The sequence below is a fragment of the Poecilia reticulata genome, chromosome 22 (genome assembly GCF_904066995.2).
Source record: "Poecilia reticulata chromosome 22, P_reticulata-male-v2, whole genome shotgun sequence".
NCBI classification, from domain to species: domain Eukaryota; kingdom Metazoa; phylum Chordata; class Actinopteri; order Cyprinodontiformes; family Poeciliidae; genus Poecilia; species Poecilia reticulata.
In genome coordinates, this window is record NC_088851.1 from 6,156,363 (window position 1) to 6,179,495 (window position 23,133).

The following is a 23,133-nucleotide window of genomic DNA, read 5'->3' on the forward strand; positions in this document are numbered from 1 at the left end:
GGAAACGTACCTATATAAGGCTATAAGCCGTTGGTATCTCCGCCGCTCTCGGTTTTCTACATCTGCTATTAAGGACGCAGCCCTGCGTCTCCAGCGCAGAACCATGGATTCGTTCACGCCGCGCTTATGTGCAGCGACTATCGGCCTTTACTGCCAGATTGATAGCCTTCAATTTAAAAGCTGCATCATATGAGTTTGAAAACATTTCTCCGTCATGAATGCTGCTAGCATGTGTTTGTTCTCAATGAAAATCATCACTTTCTTCTTTGATTTCAAATTTTGACTTCCAATGATTCACTTCCTGCTAAAGCGCCCCCTGGTGGCTGAAGAAAAATCCACAGAAAAGCCACACCAGGCTATAGACCCCATGATTCAAGGGGGGGTTAGCGGTTTATAATCCAAAAAATACAGTAGCTTTTCTCTAGAACATTCATATTGACAAAATTGAAGGTGTTTTTGGATCAGAGATTCTTCTTTCATCTGCACCCTCTGAGTCCTTGGCCATGTGAAACTGTCCCCACTCAGGACAGACTCACCGATGTTCCAGAAGGTTCCAGTTTCTCCTGGGCTAATTCTGCTCATTCTGACCATTTTGTTTTCAACTTAGGGGATAGTTTGGGTTTGTGGTTGAACCTCGGACGCAACTGGGTGTTCCACAAGGACGGTATTCCCAAACATATTAAAGCTGGTTTGAAATGGGAAAAGCAGGCCAAGCTTTAAAACGGACGCCGCCATCTGACCCAAAATCCACACGGCTTCAAATCCAGTGCTAAATGCAGCCCACACCTATTTCCCTTACACCAAATATGACTGTTGGGTGTTTTGAAGAGGGTCACAAATTAAAATTGAGTCATGTCTTTTGTGGTTTGAATTAACATTACTAATACATGATTCTTACCTTTTAATAAGTAGTTATTTTTATCCTATGACACATACCAAGATAATTGATTGTTTGCATTTGATGTTATGCTATTGAGAGAGCAACCCACTCTGCCACGATTGACGTCATAACAACTTGTTAAACTTGTCAAAAAGCAGACATTTGGTAGACTAATCGCTTTTATTTAGTTGATTTCAGTGTAAAAATGGTAAGTAACATTAGCAGTATTGCATTATGTGGCAGGTATGTGTCTAATTACGCTGGTTTACAAAAAACTAATATTTTTTGGAAGTTATCTGTTTTTTTTCAACTGAATTAGGTCTATTTTGCACCACTTAATCCAAAAATAATATCCTTTTTTCTCAATCAGGTCAGGTTTTTATTCTAATTTGATTTAGAGAAATCCAAGCGTCTGAAATAATTGATGAAATTTTTGTGACATTATCGGTTAGTTTCCGTTAAAATTTTCTCATCAGAGAAAGGCTTTAAGAGAAAAAATAATAGTTTTAATTAAATGTCACAAACTTGGATTTCTGTAAATTGAATAGTAAACACTGATAAGGGTAAGTACATGTGAGGGTAAGTTCATCTCTCCTCCTGCTCATCACTCATTGATCCCAGATTGTCAGGAGACCAATCCAGATGTGAGAACAAATCATGCATTTTGATGCTGATGTTGCTCCATAGTTCAGAAAGTTGACCTGATTGAGCAAAACCAAAATGATGTTTGGATTCAGCTCATCAAAATTACCCTCAAACACGTGAAAAACCCCAGACAACTTCTTTGGCTGTTGACCTGCGTTATTAGTAACGAAGCGTACCGTGTATGGGGAAAAAAGCTTTGGAGCACCTAGACTTTTGCATACTTTCAAGTGGTAGGAATCATGTGGCATGAATTCTGCCAAAATCTGTGATTTGATCAAATTAACAGACGCGTCAGGAAGCCATGGATCAATTTCCAACCTAGCTATTTCCAACTTTCAGAAATGGCTCTGTCTATGAAAGAGAACTAGGTGTGCTACTAACACAAACAAATTAGCTCGACTTGAACAAGTGGAAACCATGGTTACGTTGGCAAAAAACAACTCGAGAAAAACAATCTCAACACTCCCGTCCCTCACTTCCAACGTAACGTCATGGCGCCCCAACGTAATTAGGTGACTTAGTTGCTAACATTCAAAAACATTTAACACCCCACTAAAATCTATTGACTCACTGTCTTGTTTATTTACCACTTTTGAATTGAATTTGAGCTGACAAACATAAGAAAACACCAACATCAGAGCTAAACTGTGAGGCGTCATGTTTCTCATCCAGTGTGAGATGGGAGTAAATTCGTCCCGTTGGTTGCTATGGAACCAAACTAAATCTCTCATTCGGTTGCAGGAAGGTTGCTTTTATAGAAATGTGTCAGAGTGAATTATGCAATTTATTTCCCTGCAGAGTACAAGAGGAGCAGCAAAGGCAACCGAAGCAAAGCCTTATGTTATCGGGTCTGTGTTTCTGACTCAGATACTGTCCTGCATCAACGCCAAGATTCAGCCGTCTTATCACATTTCTCTCTAAACTACTGTTTTACATCATTTTCCCTTCTGGTATCAAAGAAACATAGTTCATATTTGAACACTGTCAGAGTAAGGTTCACTTGCAATGGCTTTGACCTAAACGTAGCTCCTAATAATATTAAGAAAATAATCTTTAACTGGCAGAAACAATCAGAAAGGGGAGGTTTGGCTTTTTAGTCTCTTTAGTTCATACAAAGATTCACATAAGAGTTTCAATATGAATTTTAAAGATAATCTGAAATTCAACTAGCATAACTAAACATTACAACCGTAGCACCTTTGAAAGATTGCAGCAAGACTGAGTGAAGGAACAGGTCTTATAGAAAATAAGACTTTATAGAAAATACACTAGAAGTAGAGGACATTCAAAGCTGCCAGTTCAACCTGAAAGCAGACCGCAAGGTGCTAAAAGAATTCTCAGGAAATGTCAATACTAGCACATTTTTGGGAGGGAAGCATACAACCAGGAAGAGATGGGTGTACCAAGTGCGTCATATGCTGAGGCTACAATCCTCAACACAGTCGTGCCCCAGTACCAGTTCCAGCCCCAGGCCATTTTCTGCATGTTTTCCCCTTCTCTCTTTTGGCTTTTGTGGCCCTCGTGTCACAAAAACCTTTAAAAATGTGAGAGATGGTAAAGGTTTAACAGTCATGGGAGGTGTACAAGGAGTAAATCTTTGTAACCTAACAAAAACAATTAAACAATTAAAAGTGAATATATGCTATATGTAGGCCTGTTGCAATAAGCACTAAATCAATTAATCGACTGATAAATTAGAACAAACTTGATTACTTTAATTTGCATGATTTATCGTTTTTCTCTTTTCTCTCTATACCAAAAACTGGATGATAAAAATCTTCAGTTTGGTATTTTGGTATCAACTAGCCACTTTTCTTTTTTTGAAGAAGTTTTGTTTATGGGGACTTCATAATTCATTTTATTTGTTGTTTTGTTCATTTATTTTGTATATTTAAAGTATATTCCAGCTCCAGTGTTAAATGTTCATTAGTATTTAAAGTTTACTGAACTTTGAGAATGTGTTATTTCATTATTATGCCATTAATGTCATTGTATTACTTGAAAGCAACAATAGTTTTTTTTATCGCGATAACCTCTGGGACAATTTATCGTCTAACAGCGTTTGTTACTGTGACAGGGCCAACTACGTGGAGTAAAAAATTGGCCGAAACCAAACACAATATTCAAGAAAAAGAGTGGTATTCCACCTGCTCAGCACAGAACTGGAAGTTTCCTGATTTGGGTTTTGGATCCTTTGCTGCATCAGCACCTGACCAACTCGTCTTCATCAACTCCACCGTGAGTTTAAGTCGTGGATCAAAGAGCGGCGGGAGAAAACATGAGATCATCATGTGTAAAAGACCATTAAAGTGAAAGCAAAACAGGACCTTGCAACATGTCCATGACCCCAAAACATGCCAGTAAATCTGAGGACTGGCTTAAGGAATGCATTAGCCAAGAAACAGAGAGTCACGGCCAACGTCAAAGATCAGCTCTGATTCTCATTAAGATACTGTAGGATGACTAGAAACGGGACGTACACACAAAGACATCCGTAAAACATCTCAAGCCAAGAGTGAGGAGTAAGGCAAACCTTCCTCACACCGATTATCAAAGACTGGAACCCGCCGAACTGAGGAGGCAAGACTGACTATCAAAGGGTATCATTAATGGTATTTACATGTAACTAAAACCCTTTGTTTTCCAAAGGTAAATTTAAAAAAAGGTAAGACTTCAAAGTGTGAACATTTCTTCCTTCCCGGATCACCAAATCCTCTCCAGAAGGTCCTGATGTGGTAAAACTCCACCTGCCTAGCAAATTAGGGAGCTTAAAGTTGTTATTTTCAGCTAAATTCTTGGCCTTTTCCGTTTGGCAGCAATCGCCCGCTGTAGCATAGGTGACATAACGTGTTATTATCTACTGAGAGAAAACAGCTCCTTCCCGGTTCTGCCAACAATAACTGTGGTTCAGACCCACCCGGAATCTCATAATCAAAACCAAACATATTCGGACTGAACACGGCAAAATGCAACGGGAGCAATTATTGGAACACGCCAGGAAAACATCACAGATACCCGAACTTGTTAAACTGACCGTAATGAGGCCAAGTTTGACGTGACGCTCAGCCAAACAAGAGATAAAAGATAAATTAGAGTATTAAATACATCCCTCTCAGTACCTTCTAACAACAAACAACGTATTAATGGGGAAAGAGAGAGAGAGCGTTAGCATTTCCCGACACTGTCATGATTTGATAGTCACCTTTTCTTTCCGTCAAATCAAGATGGTGTGTTTCGGTTGGTTTCGGCCGGGAAACAATGAGCAATGAGATTCTCACATTTAACAAGCCAAATTCCCCCAGCATGCACAGTATCCCACACGTTCGAGCCAGAAAAACACGGACCCCTGAGTTCTCTCTGCAACACTCATAAAATAAGTGAAACGCAACCCCTGTTGAGCAACCATTACAGCTTCACAAAAAAAAAAACTAAACAAAAAAAAAAAAACTTTGCCATCATTGGCAGGGAATTTGTTCCAGCCTGGATTTTGGCACTCAAACAAGATAAGCAAATATCATTATAAAAATAATAATTTTTATACGCCTCCGTTAAAGTCTAAGGGTAAGAAAAACGAGCTATTTTAGCCAGGCAGTAAGAAAACCTGCAAATTTCACCTTCTACAGTGGATCTAAATCTCACACCTTCCAACTTTCTTTATTAGTTTGGAGTATATTCCACTTCTGGATGGAGTCTGAGTAATAAAACAATCATATAAACACATAATAAACTGCTGATCCCAATTTTAGATTTATCACACCTATCAGGTGGCGCCCAAATAAAAGACTGTTATTTAGCATGTGTGCTGATGTACGTCCCAGAAACACTGGACAGTACTGACGAACATTAGGCCACATGGTTATGATCCAGTAAGAAAAATATTAATACGTCTTGCTCTTTTTTACACTTTCAGATACAAACACCTTTCAGAGAATTTTCAGCTGTAAGATCCTTGGAGTACGTGCCGAGCATGTATGAACATCATGTCTTGCCACAGATTTTCAACTGGATTTATGTCTGGACTTTGACTAGGCCAGTCAAACACATGGATAGTGTTGTTTCCACTATTGTAATGTAAGCCTGGTGGGCCACCAGGCTTTACTTGCTGCCCCACCAGACTAAGTATTCTTTGTTTATACCAACCGGATTCCAAAAAAGTTGGGACCCTAAACAAATTGTGAATAAAAACTGAATGCAATGATGTGGAGGTGCCAACATCTAATATTTTATTCACAATAGAACACAAATCACTGATAAAAAAAAGTTTAAACTGTGAGAATGTATCATTTTAAGGGAAAAATATGTTGTTTCAAAATTTCATGACGTCAACAAATCCCCAAAAAATTGGGACAAGGCCATTTTTACCACTGCGTGGCATCTCCCCTTCTTCTTACAACACTCAACAGACGTCTGGGGACAGAGGAGACCAGTTTCTCAGGTTTAGAAATAGGACTGCTCTCCCATCAGGCCTCTAACTGTTCAATCATCTTGGGCCTTCTTTGTCGCACCTTCCTCTTTGTAATGCGCCAAATGTTCTCTATAGGTGAAAGATCTGGACATTTCAGGACCCGGATCATTCTCCTACATAGCCATAATGTTGTGATTGCTGCAGAATGCGGTCTGGCATTATCTTGTTGAAAAATGCAGGATCTTCCCTGAAAGAGATGATGACGTCTAGAAGGGAGCATATGTTGTTCTAGAACCTGAACATAGTTCTCTACATTAATGGAGCCTTTCCAGCATGCAAGCTGCCCAGGCCACCAGCACTCATGCAACCCCAGACCATCAGTGATGCAGCTTCTGAACGGAGCGTTGATAACAACTTGGGTTATCCTTGTCCTCTCTGGTCCGGATGACATGGCGTCCCAGTGTTCCATAGAGAACTTCAAATCGTGACTCATCTGACCACAGAACAGTCGTCCATTTTGCCTCACTCCATTTTAAATGACTCCTGGCCAGTGCAAACGGCTGAGCTTGTGGAGCTTAGAAATGGTTTCCTCTTTGCACTGTAGAGTTTCAGCTGGCAGCGGCGGATGGCAGGGTGGATTGTGTTCACTGACGATGCTTTCTGGAAGTATTCCTGAGCTCATGCTGTTATTTCCTTGACAGTGGCATTCCTGTTTGAGGTCCAGTGACGTTTAAGGGCCCAGAGATCACGAGCATCCAGTAGAGTTTTACAGCCTTGACCCTTACGCACAGCGATTGTTCCAAATTCCCTGAATCTTTTGATGATGTTATGCACGGTTGATGATGATAACTTAAAAGTTTTTGCTATTTTATGCTTGGTAACACCATTCTGGTATTGCTGCACTATCTTTCTGCACAACAAGGGTGGAATTGGTGATGCTCTTACCAACTTGGCTTCAGAGAGACACTGAGACTCTGAGAAGCTCTTTTTATACCCAATCATGTTGTCAATTGACCTAAATAGTGTTAATTGGTCTTCCAGTTGTTTCAATTTCCTTTTTCCAGCCACTTATTGCTACTTGTCCCAACTTTTTTGGAATTTGCAGACACTGTGAAATTTTGAATCAACATATTTTTCGTTTAAAATGTTACATTTACCCAGATTAAACTTTTGATCTGCCATCTATGTTCTATTACGAATAAAATATTGACATTTCCCATCTCCACATCATTGCATTCAGTTTTTATTCACAATTTGTTTAGTGACCCAATTTTTTTGGAATCCGGTTTGTATGTTATAGGTATTTTTTATATACCAGTAACCAGGGGTGAAAGTAAGGGGGTACGGCAGGGTACTGTGTACCCCTAAAAGATTTAGCAGGGATACACAGTACCTGCAAGAGAGGAGCGGCTGTCTGCTGTAAAGAATCAATGGGTTCACTGTGCAGCCGTGAGTGCACCCACTAATTAACCGTGACTGATTAGTTTTTCAAGAACAATTTAAAACACGACTTAATCAGTTAATGACTACCTTTTTTTCTCATTGCATATTGTTTCTGAACTGTTCGTGCTTTGCTAGAGCAGCAGTGCAACACGTCGATCGCGGAAGGTTTTGAGTCGATCTCGGCATTAAGTGGCAAACTGAACGCCGCCAGCAGGCTGAGAGCAGCACGTCCTCCTATGGCTCGCTTAAAACGTTAGAAACCTTATTAAAGAACAACAACAAAAAGTCAACATAACGTGTTCAAATTAATGACCCAACAGCAATAATAATCTCAGTGATTATTGTTTCAACAAGGTGTTGCGCAATTCTGTGCGTTTCGGTTCCATTATCAAAATAACCAGCAAAGCAGGAGGTTAAAATTAACTAATCAACCACCGCTGTGTTCATGAGAGGCTTATTAATGATCGCAAAATAAATATCAAACCTGCAAACCTAATATTTTAACGGACTAAATGTTATGTTGTTAACATAATCTCTGGTCGGCTTGTGGAGCGCAGGAGGTTGCCATGGCAACGGGTGTGCTTAAATCACAGAAAGACTGAGAATAAAAATGTGCGAGTGGTTTCGAGTTGATCACTTGTTCAGGTTGTTTTACTTTTGTTTAGGTGCATCACAGCCGCTGTAATTTCTGAACGTTCAATAAACGACAAACTTGGACTAATTACCTCGTTCTTTGTGAGTATATGTCAACCACAACAAACATCAAACACGGTAAATAAGTTTCATTAAGTATTTAACAAACAAATGGCTTCTACCGCAATAATTACGTGAAATTAAATGAATTGTCTAATATTAAAAAAATGTTTGGTGCTGTCAGGCTTAGAGTCTGAGAGGCTTTTCCTTTATCAAACACTTTTTTTGCCTCTTATTTAGTGGAAATATTTATGTTGATGATATTTTCTCCAAAATAATAACCTTTTCCAACCTTTATAGCTCCACTGTTGAAAATGAGGCTCTAACATTCACAAATGACATTGAAATAAAATCCAGTCCAACATCTGGTTTGAGGTGATTCCTCTGGAACCTGTTGGAGGAAAATATCCCAACTTAAGAAAATGAGCTTTAACCTAACAGAGCTCTGTGGTTCCTCCTATCAGTACGAGAGTCAGGGTGAGGAGGCGCCATGTTAGGAAGAGAAGTGGAAGCTGCAGGATCTTCAGAACAAACAGGTCATGATGCTGGGCTACTGATTATCCCTCTGTCTGGACACAGGATCAATATAACCAGTTTAAAAGCTAAAATGAATGGTTATAAACCAGACATGGAAAACTGGGATGCACTCCATGCCATGATGTCAAGGATTTAGGTCTCATGGCATCTCAAGGTGTCAACATTGCAGCCAGTGTGCTGAAGGAAATACAGCTTTATTTTGTAGCAATTCAAGTGCTACCCAGCTTTTATTTATACACACACACACACACACATATATATATATATATATATATTTTTTTTTTTTTTTTTGTCATAGTACCCCCAAGAATTTAAAACTACTTTCACCCCTGCCAGTAACAGTGATAACAAATGTGTGTTAAAGAGTCTCTTTGGTGAAGCAGATGGAAGCACAATGACATCATTATGGTCAGCACAGGAAGTCTGAGGACATTTTTTATTCACTGGAGCTCCGTAACCACTTACGACATGCTAGCAATGTCGGCGAATAAAGTGAAAAGTCACAGGTAAAAAATCAAAAAGAACTCTTTAAATAGGATGAAGCAACTGGAGTGTAAAAAATATGTATATTTTAATTGTACTTTTTTTATATTTGCCTTTTTTAAGACTTTATAGTTGATGTTAAGGCATTGTTAATAGTGTCATCCAATAATACGTAATCGTTTAGTCATACTTTCAAATTTACTGTCAACTTTAAATGTTTTTTTTAACTCAAAAACACAGCAGACTACTGGATGACTGCGCTTGGTTGTTTTTAAATTCAGACGAGACAGAAGTTATCAATCTTTGTACCAGAGTCCTTGAACAAGAAATTCCTTTTCTTCAGTCACTTCACCTGGACGACTCTAAATTTACCCGCAGCAATAAAGCAAAGAACCTTGGAGCTGGTCCTGGATTTGAATATAAGTGAAAATTTCTGGAATCATAAGCAATGGCTCCCTAGTGGGCGCTGTAGATCCAGTCTATCTGAGTGTGAAACGGTCAGCAGAGAAGAATGGGAGAAAATAAAGTGTTGAGCTTGTAGAGATATAAGAAGACGAGGGGCTGTGATTGCAGCCAAAGTGCCCCAAAATGTTCTTAGTTAAGGACAATGATTTTATTTATTTTTTTGTGGATTTTTTTTCTTCATTTTATTAAATATTCAAATAGGCCTGTCACAATAAGCAATGAATCGATTAATCACATGATAAATTAAAATGAGCTCAATCATTTCTATTTGCATGATTTATCGTTTTTCTCTTTCCACCAAAAACTGGTTGATAAAAGTTTTCCGTCTGGTGCTTTGGTCTCAACTAGACCTTTTTTAAGGACTATTTTGTGTACAGAGACTTCAAAATTAATTTTATTTGTTATTTCTGTTGTTCATTATGTGTATTTAAAATGTCTTCCCATTCCAGCGTTAAATGTTTGTTAAAATTTAAAGATTTTTGGTATTTAAGAATGCGTCCTTGCATTACTACGCCACTACCATTTGTATCACTTGAAAACGGTCTCAAAATAACGATATCGTTTATCGCAATAACTTCTGGGGCAATTTATCATCCAGCAAAATCTGTTATCCTGACAGGCCCCTGTATACAAAAGATTTCCCACAAATTCTTTCCACAAACTGTGAGAGGAAACTTTTTAACAACAACAACAAGAAGTGTCCACTATAATAAAAAGTGGAAAAAGTGAATCCAGTACACGTGTGCTACGGCAACACTAAACTTGGCAAAGGCCATGATGCATCACTGCGGTCTCTTTTCACCCCGAAGGATCTACATTTTCCAACATAAAGTACCAAATTCACATCTTCTATATCAAAGGCGGTATGGAGAAAAACATGATTTAACGAACCCCCTTTCTGCTCTCTATGATTCTGAAGCAGAACAAAACAGGCTCTCATCATTACGGCAAAAATAAAAAATAAAAAATTGCTGGTCTCACCCTGACTTGACTATTGCTGGGAAGAAGTGTTTCTATTCTCAGGCAGATTACGGGCCGTTCAAGTTCACTGACTGTGCGTCTGTTTGCAGAAAGTCGGAATCGTGCGCCAAGATCTCCGCTATTGTGCGACAGGCTCATTATCGTGGTGAGACGGCAACAACAAGCGGTGCAACAACGCGCATTCTTCTACATGTCCATTAAATGCTTCCTTTTGTCAATAATCTCCGACTGTTTATAGGACTCTTTAAATTACGAGCCCACCACTGAGGAACAACAAACCAATGAAAGTTTGTCCTCCGCCGTCTGGGCTGACGTTGAACCTTTGTGACTGAGGGTTTTCCTTCGTATCCATTAATTAGTGGAGTTATCAGGAATTCTGTAATGTGAATACCTAGACACTTACTGCTTTAATGTTGTAGGTAAAGTGTAAACACCTGCAGGTTTCTGGTCTTTACAAGTTTCCAAAAACAGCATTTACACTATAGAACAGAATGTACAGAATGCACAGAAAAGACGAGCTACAATAATCAGCTACTAGATAATATACTAATAAACAAAAAAAAAACTGCCAGTTAAGATAATCAAACATCTAAATATTTTTTCAGACGAGAGAAAAGCAGAAACTGAAGTAGGAGGAGAAGCTCATAAAGTCAGAGCAATAGGAAAAAAAACATAATATTTGTCTTGGCTTATCTGACTATCAATAGTTTTTTAATATGTATTATGAGTAGGTCTCATAAGGCTGCAGGCTCTATTTAATGCTAAACAGTAGCTGATTTGTGACATGACCATAGCATTTTATACATATTTCACTGGCCTGTATTTACATATAAGTGTGACCTTATGAAAGTAAATTGACAATGTTGAATTTGACTCAAAAGACCATTTTCATCTGGGATTTAAAAGTTAATTTAGATTCTATCAGAGGTTTTTTTTTTTTTTATTATTCTGTTACAGCTTGTATTCTTTCTCTTGGTCCAGGAACTTTAGGTTCCACATTGGATCTGTTTGATCCAGTGTGGAACCCAGCGACTATTTTGGCCACATTGAGGTTTCAGCAGGATTCATTCAACAATTGTTGAATGTTAATTAAATGTTAACTAATGTTAATTAAATATAGTTTCTGGCATTTGAGTTAACGTTTTTTCTCTTGGTCCAGGAACTTTAGGTTTCTGGCATTTGAGTTAACGTTTTTATCATACATGTATATTAGTGTGTCCTCTGCATACATTCGAATGTTGGATGTTTGACATTGAGATGGAAGATCATTGATGTAAAGAGAAAAACACTAATGGCCCAAGAGTGGATCCCTGCGAGACACCTCAGGACAAATTGATTCTGGCTGTCTCATATCCATTACATGAATAAAAGTCAATGAGTTTTAAGGTGAAAAATGAAATCCACTTTGCTCGGTCAGTAATATGTCATGTTTAATGGCTTCAAATGCCTTCTTGAGATCAAGAAAAAAAGCACAAACCACAACACCTTTGTCCAGCAGATATTTTGACATTTTCTGTGAGGGAACATTTGTCATTTTCTATAGAACTTTGAAACCAGATTTGGTGAAAGGAAGCTGTGTATGTGTTCAGATAGGCGATTATATGTTGAGTTATGAGTTTCTCTGCAAATTTAGACATTTCTGGTAGCATGTTGAGAGGCCTGTGATTTCAAACGAATAAAGGTTCTCCACTTTTTCAGATCAGCATTCTCTAAGCTGACTTTGATGCTTAGGGAACATTGCCCGAGAATTTTAATTATAGAGGACTTTTTGTTACTAGAAACCAATTACTTTATTTGTTGTGAATGAGTTGAGTGATTTTATGTTGTTTTTTTTTTAAGTTTTAAAAGTTCAAGTTCTGTGACAGTTCCTGAGCTAAAAACTGGTCTTGTCATATTTTTTTGGAACAATATTTAGATTTGTTGCTGGCTGGAAAACCATAGGCACTGATTTACAGAGAGTCGATAAGGAAATTGTTAAAAGTTATTCCTTACTTTCTTAGAAACTGTCCGTTTGTCCTACCATCTGTGGAGTTTTTCCTTTATTTTTAATTGACCCCATCAATTTTCCCAGCTGGTTACAAATTACTTTAGAAATGTCCCTTTGCTTCCTCTAGTATGACCAAGAAAATCTCTACTTTGGCCACATTTGCAATCACTTTAGTCTATTGTTGTGAACAATTATCCTAGCCAATTTCATTTTGATCCAATGTAAGGCGAAGAATCCCGACTTGCGTCGCTGCTGGGCCACAATAAAAACAGATCCGCGCTCGAGACCGAAGACAGGATTAATGATCTGGATAACGTCCTCGGCATCTTTTGAAGTGGTGAGAAGAAATATAAATCCAAAGCTGATGCTGGGATAAGGAGACATGTTCTTCCTCTTCGGATATGACTTTAAATCTGATTAACAGCGTTCTCTGTCACTAATGCTCCATCCTGGCTGCAGAACAGTCGGCCCGTGTCCGCCGGCCTGGGAAGAAACGCCCAGGGTAGAAGTGTGTGCGTCCATCATGTACTACAGCCGGATTAGAAGTCCCTGTTGTTCGCTCTGGACCACACACTTGCTCGAATCAAAGCGAACCAAAAAAAAAATATGAGCCAGAAGCAGAGGCTAAATCTGCAGAGGGAGCCCGATAAAGAGGCGGAAACGTCGCAGCCGTTTCGAGGATTAAAGAGAGCCGTAACTCATTCAACATGCGTCACGTGAGTTTCCTTGACTTCAAATTCACATTTATAGGGGGAAAAAATTAAAACAAAAATGTAAATACTGGCAAACCCCCGCCCCCAACCTATCAGCAGGATCTACAGAGAGAAGAAAAGGTTGAGTAAAATCGTGACGATTCCTGACGGGAACTCCCGGCCTGACTCATGTAGGATGGCTGCTTTCCATTAACCTGATTACGAAGTCCTGAAATTGAGCATGAAATGAATTTTCCTAATCATGCACTTATCTGAGGGAATCAACATACGCAAGCTATATGACTGGTCAGAGGTGTAGTGACCGTTCAAGGCATTTGTTAGAGTCCAATACAATAAAAGTGGAGTCCTGGTGTCTGGAACGATTTCTAAGTTGTTGTTTTTTTTATCTTTTGGGGTTTTTTTTAAATTAAAAACATAATGTTTTATAAAAGAAAAAAATAAGAAACTGTGCAATCATCCTAAGCATTTTTTTTCTGTGTTTTGCTTTTCCTCTTCCTGTTGGTTTACGATGATTCTTAAGTGAGTTTTGGTTAAATCACAATCCACTTAAATTTGTCCAAGATCTTTGCTTTTTTTCCCCATCTGGCAGATTTAGATTTAAAAGGATTTACATTTCATCAAGAATTTTGTTTTCTGATTGGATAATAATAAATCGTCTTTTAAGAGAAGAGACAAACATCTCTCAAAAGATGATATGTCAAAGGGAACTGGCATGCATTTAATAAAAAAAGTTGTTTTTTTACATTTTAATGAAGAATTCTTTATACCCTTCACAATAACTATTGTAAGCAATCAAAGTAGAACATAATCTGTATTTTCCACAGAGGTACATCAGGTGTTCATTTAGACTTTTGCAACAGAAACCAAATACAAAAATGAACCGCCTGCCACAGAGCACTAAATCTGAATCTTTCTGTTGTTGGGGGAATCGACCTGGAGTTGATTTCAGTAGAAACCAGGAATGCAAAGTTCCTATGTTTACTTTTTAGTTCCATCTTGAAACATGTTAGAAATGTTGGCAGCTTTTTGGGAGACTCTGTGTTGATGTGAAGGTCTGCATTCTCTGGTCAACACACACACACAGAGAGAGAGAGACTGTTGTTTACAGCTAGCAATGCTAACTACGCTAATGTGGCTAATATGAAAAGCTAAAGTCGGAAACTGAAATGACTTTGTCTTTTCAGTTTCTGATAGCCTTATGTCAGAGCCAATGCTCTCTTATTCACACTGCAGGACTTTGATATAAATAATTGATAAACAGTCTTTTCACAACATTTCAAAAAACCAAATTGCAATCTACTAAAACCGGTGTCAGCGGACTTCAGGTTTAAATAAACCAGAGATCAGAAATGTGCCTCAACTCTCCAATTGTTGATCTTTGTTTTGAGAAATATGACTTCTTCAAGCTGTCATTCCTTGAAAGCCTCGACTTTTCCTGCTTTTTCTTTCTCTAAATCATCAGAGTGCGGCTAACACAAACCCACAAAATTCCCACAAACTCCCCTGCATTTGTTTTGCTGTTCTCCTTGCTGTTTGTTATCGTTGGACAACCACACCGCTCACTTCAGAGGGTCTAAACATCTCAGCTGGAGACCCTGACCTTCTAGATTTGGGTCTAAATGACCAAACATGCAGCATGATAGAGCAATAAAACAAAGTTTACTTCTCTGGGCTACCCAGCTTGTTGAGCATGTTTAGAGTCTCTGATGACACAAAAGTGACAAATTTGAGTAAGACCACGATTGCTCTGCCTGAAATGTCAGCCTATATTTTCAATACTTTCTAATTTTAATGCATCATGTGCTCTTTTACTATTATTATTACTTTATGAATACAACCGTCTAACATTCTGAAAGGAAATCTAACCTGAGCCTCATGTAACCAGATATTACAAGAAAAAGATATTCAATTTCTGACGTATAAAAAATCTTTGACATTTACAAGAGCAGTGTCGTTTTTGCCCCCGCCATGCAACACCGGACCAACTCTACACCCGCAGCAGGGCTCTGGAGGGTGACATGACCATTAGCCTAAACATTTTTTTAGACTTGGAGAAAGCGTTGGACTGTGTCTCATTGGAAGTCTTGTGTGGAGAACTTTGAGATGATGGGGTACCAGGCTCCCTTGACACGGACTGTCATTACATGACCAGAGCTTGGTCTGAACTGCCGGTCTTTCCCCAAATGGAGGAGTTCATGTATATATGGCTCTAGTTCATGACTGGAGTGGGACATCAATAAGGGTAGTGGTGTGGCATCTAAGTGATGTGGGTCTGTCATTGTGATGAGAGAGCTAAACCGAAAGGGGAAGCTCTCGATTTACCAGTTTGTCCCTCTGTTCCTTTGCTTTCTTTTGGTCACAAGCCAAAAGAACAAAATTGCAGATACAAAAGCCTGAAACGGGTTTCATACGAAAGGTTTCCCTTGGAAATGGGGTGAGAAGTTCAGTCATCCAGTAGGATATCATTATTGAATCTACATCAAGAGAACTCCGGCATGTTCCATACTTGCGAAGTCCCAGAGGAAAACTCAGAGGAAGACCCAGAACACGTTGGAAGAACTATGTTTCTCAGCTAATCTGGGAATGCCTTGGGGATTCCTCTGAAGGAACTGGAATAAATGGCTAAAGAGAGGAAGGTCTGGATCTTTCCCCAGACCTTCCTCTGGGGAAAGATAATGGTAGGATGGTTGAACATATTCAAAATCAAGAAATGCAAAGGGACATCCGCAGCCAAATTGAGTAAAAAGGTGCTTCTCATAAGATAACAGCTGTCTAAATAGCATTGACACCTGCTTTTACTTTCAGATCGACTTCAGCGTTCACACATCTTTTCTTTCTTTCAATAAAACCCGAGACCTACGTGCTGCGAGCTTAATTAGAGCCACCGGCCGGCCGTACCCATGCACGTTGCATCCATCGGCGCACAGATGCAGACCACTAACACCTGCAGCAAAGGCTGCGATCTACATCACAGCAATAAAAAACCTGCTTTCCTGCTGAACCGTGTGGCTTTTTCTCTCCCAACATGAAGGCATGCATTCCTGGCCAACCCCGCCACCCAGGCCTGGCTCTTCATCTGTGCTGCTCGGTGAGTTTATGAGTCCTCGCTGATGCCGTCAGCAAAGTATGCACGCCGACCATTTGTTGCATCCCTCGGCGAGCACTACCAGGTTGATTTGATGAGGAGGATTAAGGATGCTTGGCTACGTAGGACATCCTCATCAAGCTGAATTCATGACAAAGATATTTGCGGACGCGGCGCCTGTCCGCCATCTGTCTCGTTAGTGTGCAAATCCTCCCCCTCGGTTAATAAGGTTTAAAAAATGTGCTTAAAATCTACTCGTAGGACATGGTAAGTTTAACTTCAAAATTTATCGTCGACCTCACCGTGCTCTCATCCCCCTTCACCCCCTCCCACCTCCACGTTTATGAACACGGGGAAAAAACAATTACAGAACACCTTGAAGTGACCACAGGTACAACTAGGGTCAGTTCCACCTCCTTCCTCTGCCTTCAACATCAGAGTTTTTAATTGTCTTTAATTTTAATACAATTAAAGAGAATTATGGGGTAAACAATGCATGTTGGAAAAAGTTGGTTTCTTAATGAAATTTTTCGTACATATCAGATTTAGCAAATTCAGCTGTTTATGTTTCATTCTCAGATTTCAGAATCATGCTCTGATTGGTTGGTTTCTTTTGCCAAACATGAACATAAATGTCTTACTTTTGAATAAATTAGTTATTGTTGACTTTGTAGGTAAACATAAACCTACTGTATACTATCTGATGTACCAGACTGTAAATAGCTACAGTTTAAAAAACCAAAGTATTTTGCGTCATACTATTTAAAGTCCTTTAGCATATGCTAAAGAAAGTGACTGTATGCAATACAAAGCCTTTAAATTCTCTGCACTGCTGGTCAGCTGACTGAAAGGTGAATACTAGACCTATATACTTATGTGTTAGTACTAGAGGTGTGCCGATCGATCGGTCACCGATCATAATCGGCCGATTTTCGTGAAAAAGTGCATGATTGGTGATCGGCGATCATTGGCTTTTGTTGCCGATACCGATCACCTGCATCTCATTTCTCAGCCTGCCTGTGCAGCTGGTCTCCTCTTTCCTTCACACTGCGCAAACGCGCAGCAACAAATCCTAAGCGATGTGGAACTATAACACACTGAGTGAATGGGGAAGTTTGCGTGTTGCGGCGGAAAATTGAAGCACGTCAAAATGCATCAACACAACGAATCTAATACGACATAAAAACGATGCCATACTTGACGGAGTTTGGCTACATCGAGGCTCACTGCAGTAAAAATGACATATGGAGGATCAGATAGCAGGTAAAGCAGCGCACAGCTACAAACACTCACCCGGATTAGCATGACGGTCAGAAAGCTAAACAAATAACCCGCAAAATTATTTAAGTCTTCGAGCTGCGATGTAAGACGCTGGTTCTGCTCTCGCTGTTGAATCGCTGCTACGCGCTACAGGTAGTAATATTTCACAGACGAAGCGCCGCTTCTGCTCCACCTGGTAGTGACTCTCACACCGGACCTCTGTTTAAAGCTGCAGCATCTAACCTAAAAAAATACATTTTACATACGTATTAAAACTTTCGCTGTCCTAACATGAGACAGATAATCTCTGAAAAAAGAATCGATCTTCTCCCAGCTCTGCATAATTACTCCACTCAGTCAGAAACAGCCACTCAGAACTAGCAGTAATCAGCTAGCCGCCATGCTATCAGGAAGTTTTCATTCAGTAACTCAGGATTGTTTATTGTAATGAAACCTGTATTTGCCTTTGAATGTTAAGTTTTATACTTGAATTTTTTTGGCAATGTTGAGAGGTTTTATTTTGGCTCTTTGCATTATTTAGCCTCTTCAGAGCCTTCATATGTTTTCAGTCTGTTAAAGATAGTATTACTGATAGCAGTACAATTTGCAAAATGCCTGTTTTGTTTAGTTTTCTTGTTGGAAAAAGTTATTAAAAACAGGTTTTTGTCTAAATTAAGGTGAATTTATGGTTCAATTTTCCACATAATGTAACCGGTAGTGTTTATGATAAAAAAAATTAAAAAAAAATTATGTGATCGGTATTGGTGATCGGCCCTCATGGGTGATCGGTATCGGTGTCGGCAGGAAAAAACCTGATCGGCACATCTCTAGTTAGTACACTAACCATTAGTTTACAAGAAAGATCAATATATGTATATAGCTTACAAATATAAGGGTTGTTAAACAATTGCCATTTTTAATCAGGACTGCTGAGATTTAATCATGATTAATTGTTAAAAAATGAATTGAGTTGATGATTTCTAAAACCAATTAGAACTGTTGATGAAAACAAGTGGAATATGTTATAACTTCTCACATCTTTGATTGCTTTTGTACTTATCACTGCTCATGTTTTGTTTTTATCTTTTCATAGCAGTTTAGTGTGGCTTCAGTCATGACTAAGCTGTATGTAGAGTTAGGCTTCGCTGCGTTGTTTTGTCTACAACAGTAAAATAATTTAGCCGTTCCTCCTGTGCTCCGATTGGCGCTGTTTTCAGAGACGACTTCTTTAAGAAGCGGGAAGAGGGGAGAGATCGGCCTTGTAGAGAAAGGAAGGAAGAAATCACGTTCAAACTATATGTAAATATAATCAAGTGCTTGTGCCTCTACTGAACAGGCAGAGTACCTTATACCAAGTAGTAAGTACCACTACTAGCTGCTGAAGTATTACAGACTCGGTTTCTGCATGTTCTTGAACCTCCAGGTTAACGAGAAGGAACGGGTTCAAAGCTCAGGTGAAAACAAATGACGGTGAAAGTTTCCACTTTGTGGATGCTGGTGGTCAGTGAGCTGCAAGAGGACGAAATGGATGCAGAGTTCATGTGTTGGGAGGTGATTCCTACCATTCCTGACTGGAACTTGTACAAAGTGACACCGAACAGACGTACAGCCCCTCGCTTTTTACTGCGTTTCTCTTTGTTGTTGTCGAACTGATTGCAGTACGGTTTGGAGAAGTTTGCCTAAAACCGGGCACAAAAGAATCTCTCCTCCTGACGACACGACGGTTCAGCTCATCAGAAGAAGAACTGGTCAGGTTGTCAGTCGCGTGAGATTTGGGGTGAAACTTTCCAAGTGAATTCCAAAATGGAAAACGCCAAAGGCAACCAAAGCTTTTGGGTTTTTTTTTTTTTTGCACCTGAGTCAACCATAACCCTCCCCCCCTCCCGGTTGGACTATTTTCACCAGGAGGAAAACAACGGATAGAGACAGCACAAAATCCGCTGCGCCTCTGTCCCCACAGACCTCACCACGTTTTGTATTTGAGAAGGTTTCAAAGACATTGTGAAACGGTTCCCGTATGTGAGAGGGCATTACATATTCACCCCCTGCCGTGAGTCATCTCCCACCCCCCACACACACACACACACACAGCCGCAAATATCACGGCGCATCAGCAAACCGAAACAATACCGGTCCTCTCCGGTTCGCATCGCTCATTTCCCCTCTTCGCCTTCAGCGGTGCCACGGGTATTTGGAAAGGAACTAAAGAGCACAAGAAGTGGGGGGGGGGGGGGAACAAGCAGAGTAGTGTGTGGGAGGAGAAGGGAGAGAGGGAGAGGGGGGGGGAATAAACGGGACCAGGAGACACAACAGTGACAAAGATCTGTCTGAGAACAGGAGGAGGGAACGGGAGCAGGGATGCTGTGGGAAGTGGGGAAATATCTGGACAAACTACGCTTCGGTTTTCCCTGACTGCACTGACATGTAGGCTCTAAAACCACGTATATAAAACACAGAAAAGAGAAGTGTTTCCTGGGTTTGAGCTGCTCATAATCCACCTGGTTGGAGACGGATCGGGTCTGGGGTTGCTGTTTCTCATTACTCACTTAGATGGATTACACCACTTTTGGAGCGAGCCTCACGATTAAAGCCAACTGCGGGACAGCGGTGCAGTATGGAGTCCTGCTCTCTTCCAAAATAACGTTTAAATAACACACACACACACACACACACACACACACACACACACACACACACAAAGCTTGTGAGTAGAACAGGTTCAGAAAAACTGAAGCAAAAAAGAGAAGAAAAAAAATCAAGTCCTCTAAAGTGCATCTGGATCCTAGAGTGTTTCTTTGTTTTTTTTTTGGTACCTGACAAGGCCATCAGCGTTTGTCTGAACCTCGCAAAAATGTTATGACTGAAGTTGGACAGACCTTGGATTTATTGCCAGGTGCCGATTCTATAGACAGTTGCAAAAATCTCCAGATTACAAAAGCAACTAAAACACTGCTGACTCCTAGATGATTGCAAATGAATAATGCATCATCTAGCCAACAGAAAGAAAAAGAAATACAGTAAAATACAAACGTTTATTGGTAGTTGATGTAGTAAGAGTCTTAAAGTTATTTAGTGCAGAAACAATGTAGAGGAAACTCATTTTATACATCATTAAGCAACAAATGTAAACATGTTGATTCATCTGCTTTGGCCCAGATGAAACTGAGGTGGGGTCGCCTTGGCAACGAGCACCGCATCTACAAGAAACAGGGGATGAATCTGTGATGCTGTGGGATTCTTTCTACTTCAGTTTTATAACTCAATGCAATAAACCACCTAAATGTTTGACCAGGCGATGGCAACTTGATGCTTGGATGGATCATTTTATGAACTGAATTAACTTTGCTTTATTCCTGGGATTGAACTTGAACGAAGCAGCCAGTCACAGTCGGTGACTTTTTTGGTCCTCCAGGGTTTTAATTCCCAACATCCGGAGCTGCTGCTGCTGCATGTTTTCCATTTCCTGCCTGATTACTTTGAATAAATGCCACTAGAGCCACAAACTCTTACAAAATAAAAAGAAATAATAATTAGATTCTACATACTTCTGTCGTAAAGTGTAGTGGGGAGACATTCATTGTAAATTAGCACTGTGAATTGAAGTGAATTTAGAGGGTTTGGGAAAATTGTTAGAGTGGACGTCACTCTGTTACGATCCAAAGAGGGTTTTTTTATATAGAAATAAGGTGGATTCTATCTGTAACGAGTTTTTCTACTCTGCTAAATCAACAGGAAGATGATTAATCAGACACAAAATTGATCAATAATAATTGGAAAACCAGTGGGGTGAGCTGAAGTGCTTGTTACCGGAGAAGACAGGAAATGTTTTGTGTTAACAGAGATTTGATTGAAAACTATACAACAAAATTTGGTATTTAATGAACATAAAGTTTTTTTAAAATGGGGGATTTTTACTCGTTTTTGACGAAAAACAACAATAAAAGTTTCATTTACTGTAAGGCGTTTGTACACATTATTAGCAAGGGAATCAATTATTTATCTGCTTTGTATGTTTCAAATTACATTTTCTGAGTAAGAAGAAAAAACCTGTGTTCTCAATTAACCCGCAAGTAAAAAAAAAATAAAAATAAAAACATGTCTATTTAAAACAGATACCAGATTCAATAAACTATTTTACGCGCGGGCGGCTCTGTGTGTGTGAACTTTTTTTTTCTGAAAGAGTGCAGAGACACGCGTGGGTCCACTCACCCGCGATCCGGGCTTCTGTGCTGAGACTTGAGGCAGGTAGCAGAGGAGCAACGGGGCCAAAAAGCAAGAAAAAGGGAAAACGGCGCTTGGCAAAAGCATGACGGAGAGCCGGTGGCGCACCGAGAAGCGCGCAGTATCTCCAATCCGGGAAGAAAAAAAAAACCCCACAAATCTAAGACGTTATTATTAATTTGAGATCCCAAACACACATATGCATGTGCATATATCTTCACTCTTTTCTTCTTGTAATAACTTCCTTGCTTTGTCTGTCCAACAGCTTATTCACATAGTGCCGTGCGCAGGAGCGGACATCATGACCGGCCGGAGACAGACCGCGGCGGGAGGCTTCATCCACTGCGGGAGGATCAGCTGTTCATCGCGGTTTCCACAGGTTCAGTGTCGCTGCACTTTCATTTAAAAGCCAGGCTGAAGGCTGCGTCGCTGACTGACGCTCTGCCGGAGCCAATGGCGGCGCCGCCTGGTGGCGAGGCCGCGCCCACATTGAGAATAGAAAAAGAAGAAGAAGAAGAAGAAGCTGCGCAGGATGTGGTTGAGTCAAGAGAAGCTGGCAGCTGCAGAGACCCCTCAGTGTATTATCATCCGTCTTTGAGAGCAGAGACAATGGCCGAGCGACTGTGAGGTTAAACTTTGGGCTCTCATCCCCTTTCAGGGACGTATAATGCTCTATAATAGGCCAGTATCCTGCTGCTGTGACATTTAGCCTCTGTACTTGGGTTACAATGGGAAACATCTATTGAATAAAGTCAATAGCTGTCACACTCACACCGCGGGGGGTCAGCCTGTGTTTGAAGATCTGCCGCTGCCGACTGGTCAGAAATTTGCTTTTTATTTCATGATTTAGTTTCATAGTTGTCGTTAAACCAGTTTCGGCATCCGGTGTGAAGGTTTTTTTCTTTAAGCATTTCATTTTTGTATTTTTCATTCTGATTTGTTGACGGCAAGCTTTGGTGTTGAAGGAAATAATGTCCCCTTTTTACCCCAACATAAGCTGTTTTTGTTCAGTCATTCTTTGGTTTGGGGAAAGTTGATCAGCCTATCAGGTTTCTTTCAACTTATAGCAGATATAGGAAGTCTGTTTTAAGTTTTTGTGCTGTAACATCAACCTATGAAATAATTACCTGCTTCTTTATAAATTATCTTATATATCCATGATGGAGGTTTAATGATTGTTTGAAGGCAATCTCAGCCGCCCTTTGGTTTTGGTCTCAGGCTAGCTGCTAGCTTTAGCCTCTAAGAGGATGAACAGGTGATTAAGTTAGCATATGATAGCAGCAGTTTTGTGAAACTGGTTAACAATTTAGCTACAATTTTTGTAGTTATCAAGTT

The 23,133-nt window shown here is 39.9% G+C and overlaps 1 protein-coding gene across 9 annotated transcripts in view; it reads right to left on the reverse strand.

Moving 5' to 3' along the window:
* Positions 1–22,257, reverse strand: part of smoc1 (SPARC related modular calcium binding 1) — a 66,421-nt gene extending 44,164 nt beyond the window's left edge. For 2 of the 9 annotated variants that reach the window (XM_081602922.1, XM_081602919.1), the window contains exon 1: positions 21,787–22,255. In XM_081602922.1, coding sequence (XP_081459048.1) covers positions 21,787–21,885 — 99 coding nt within the window. In that variant the 5' untranslated portion in view covers positions 21,886–22,255. Of the gene's footprint in view, positions 1–21,786 lie in introns of all 9 variants that reach the window. The other 7 variants (XM_081602923.1, XM_081602918.1, XM_081602917.1 and 4 more) reach the window with 6 other exon arrangements.
* Positions 22,258–23,133: the final 876 nt, after the last annotated feature.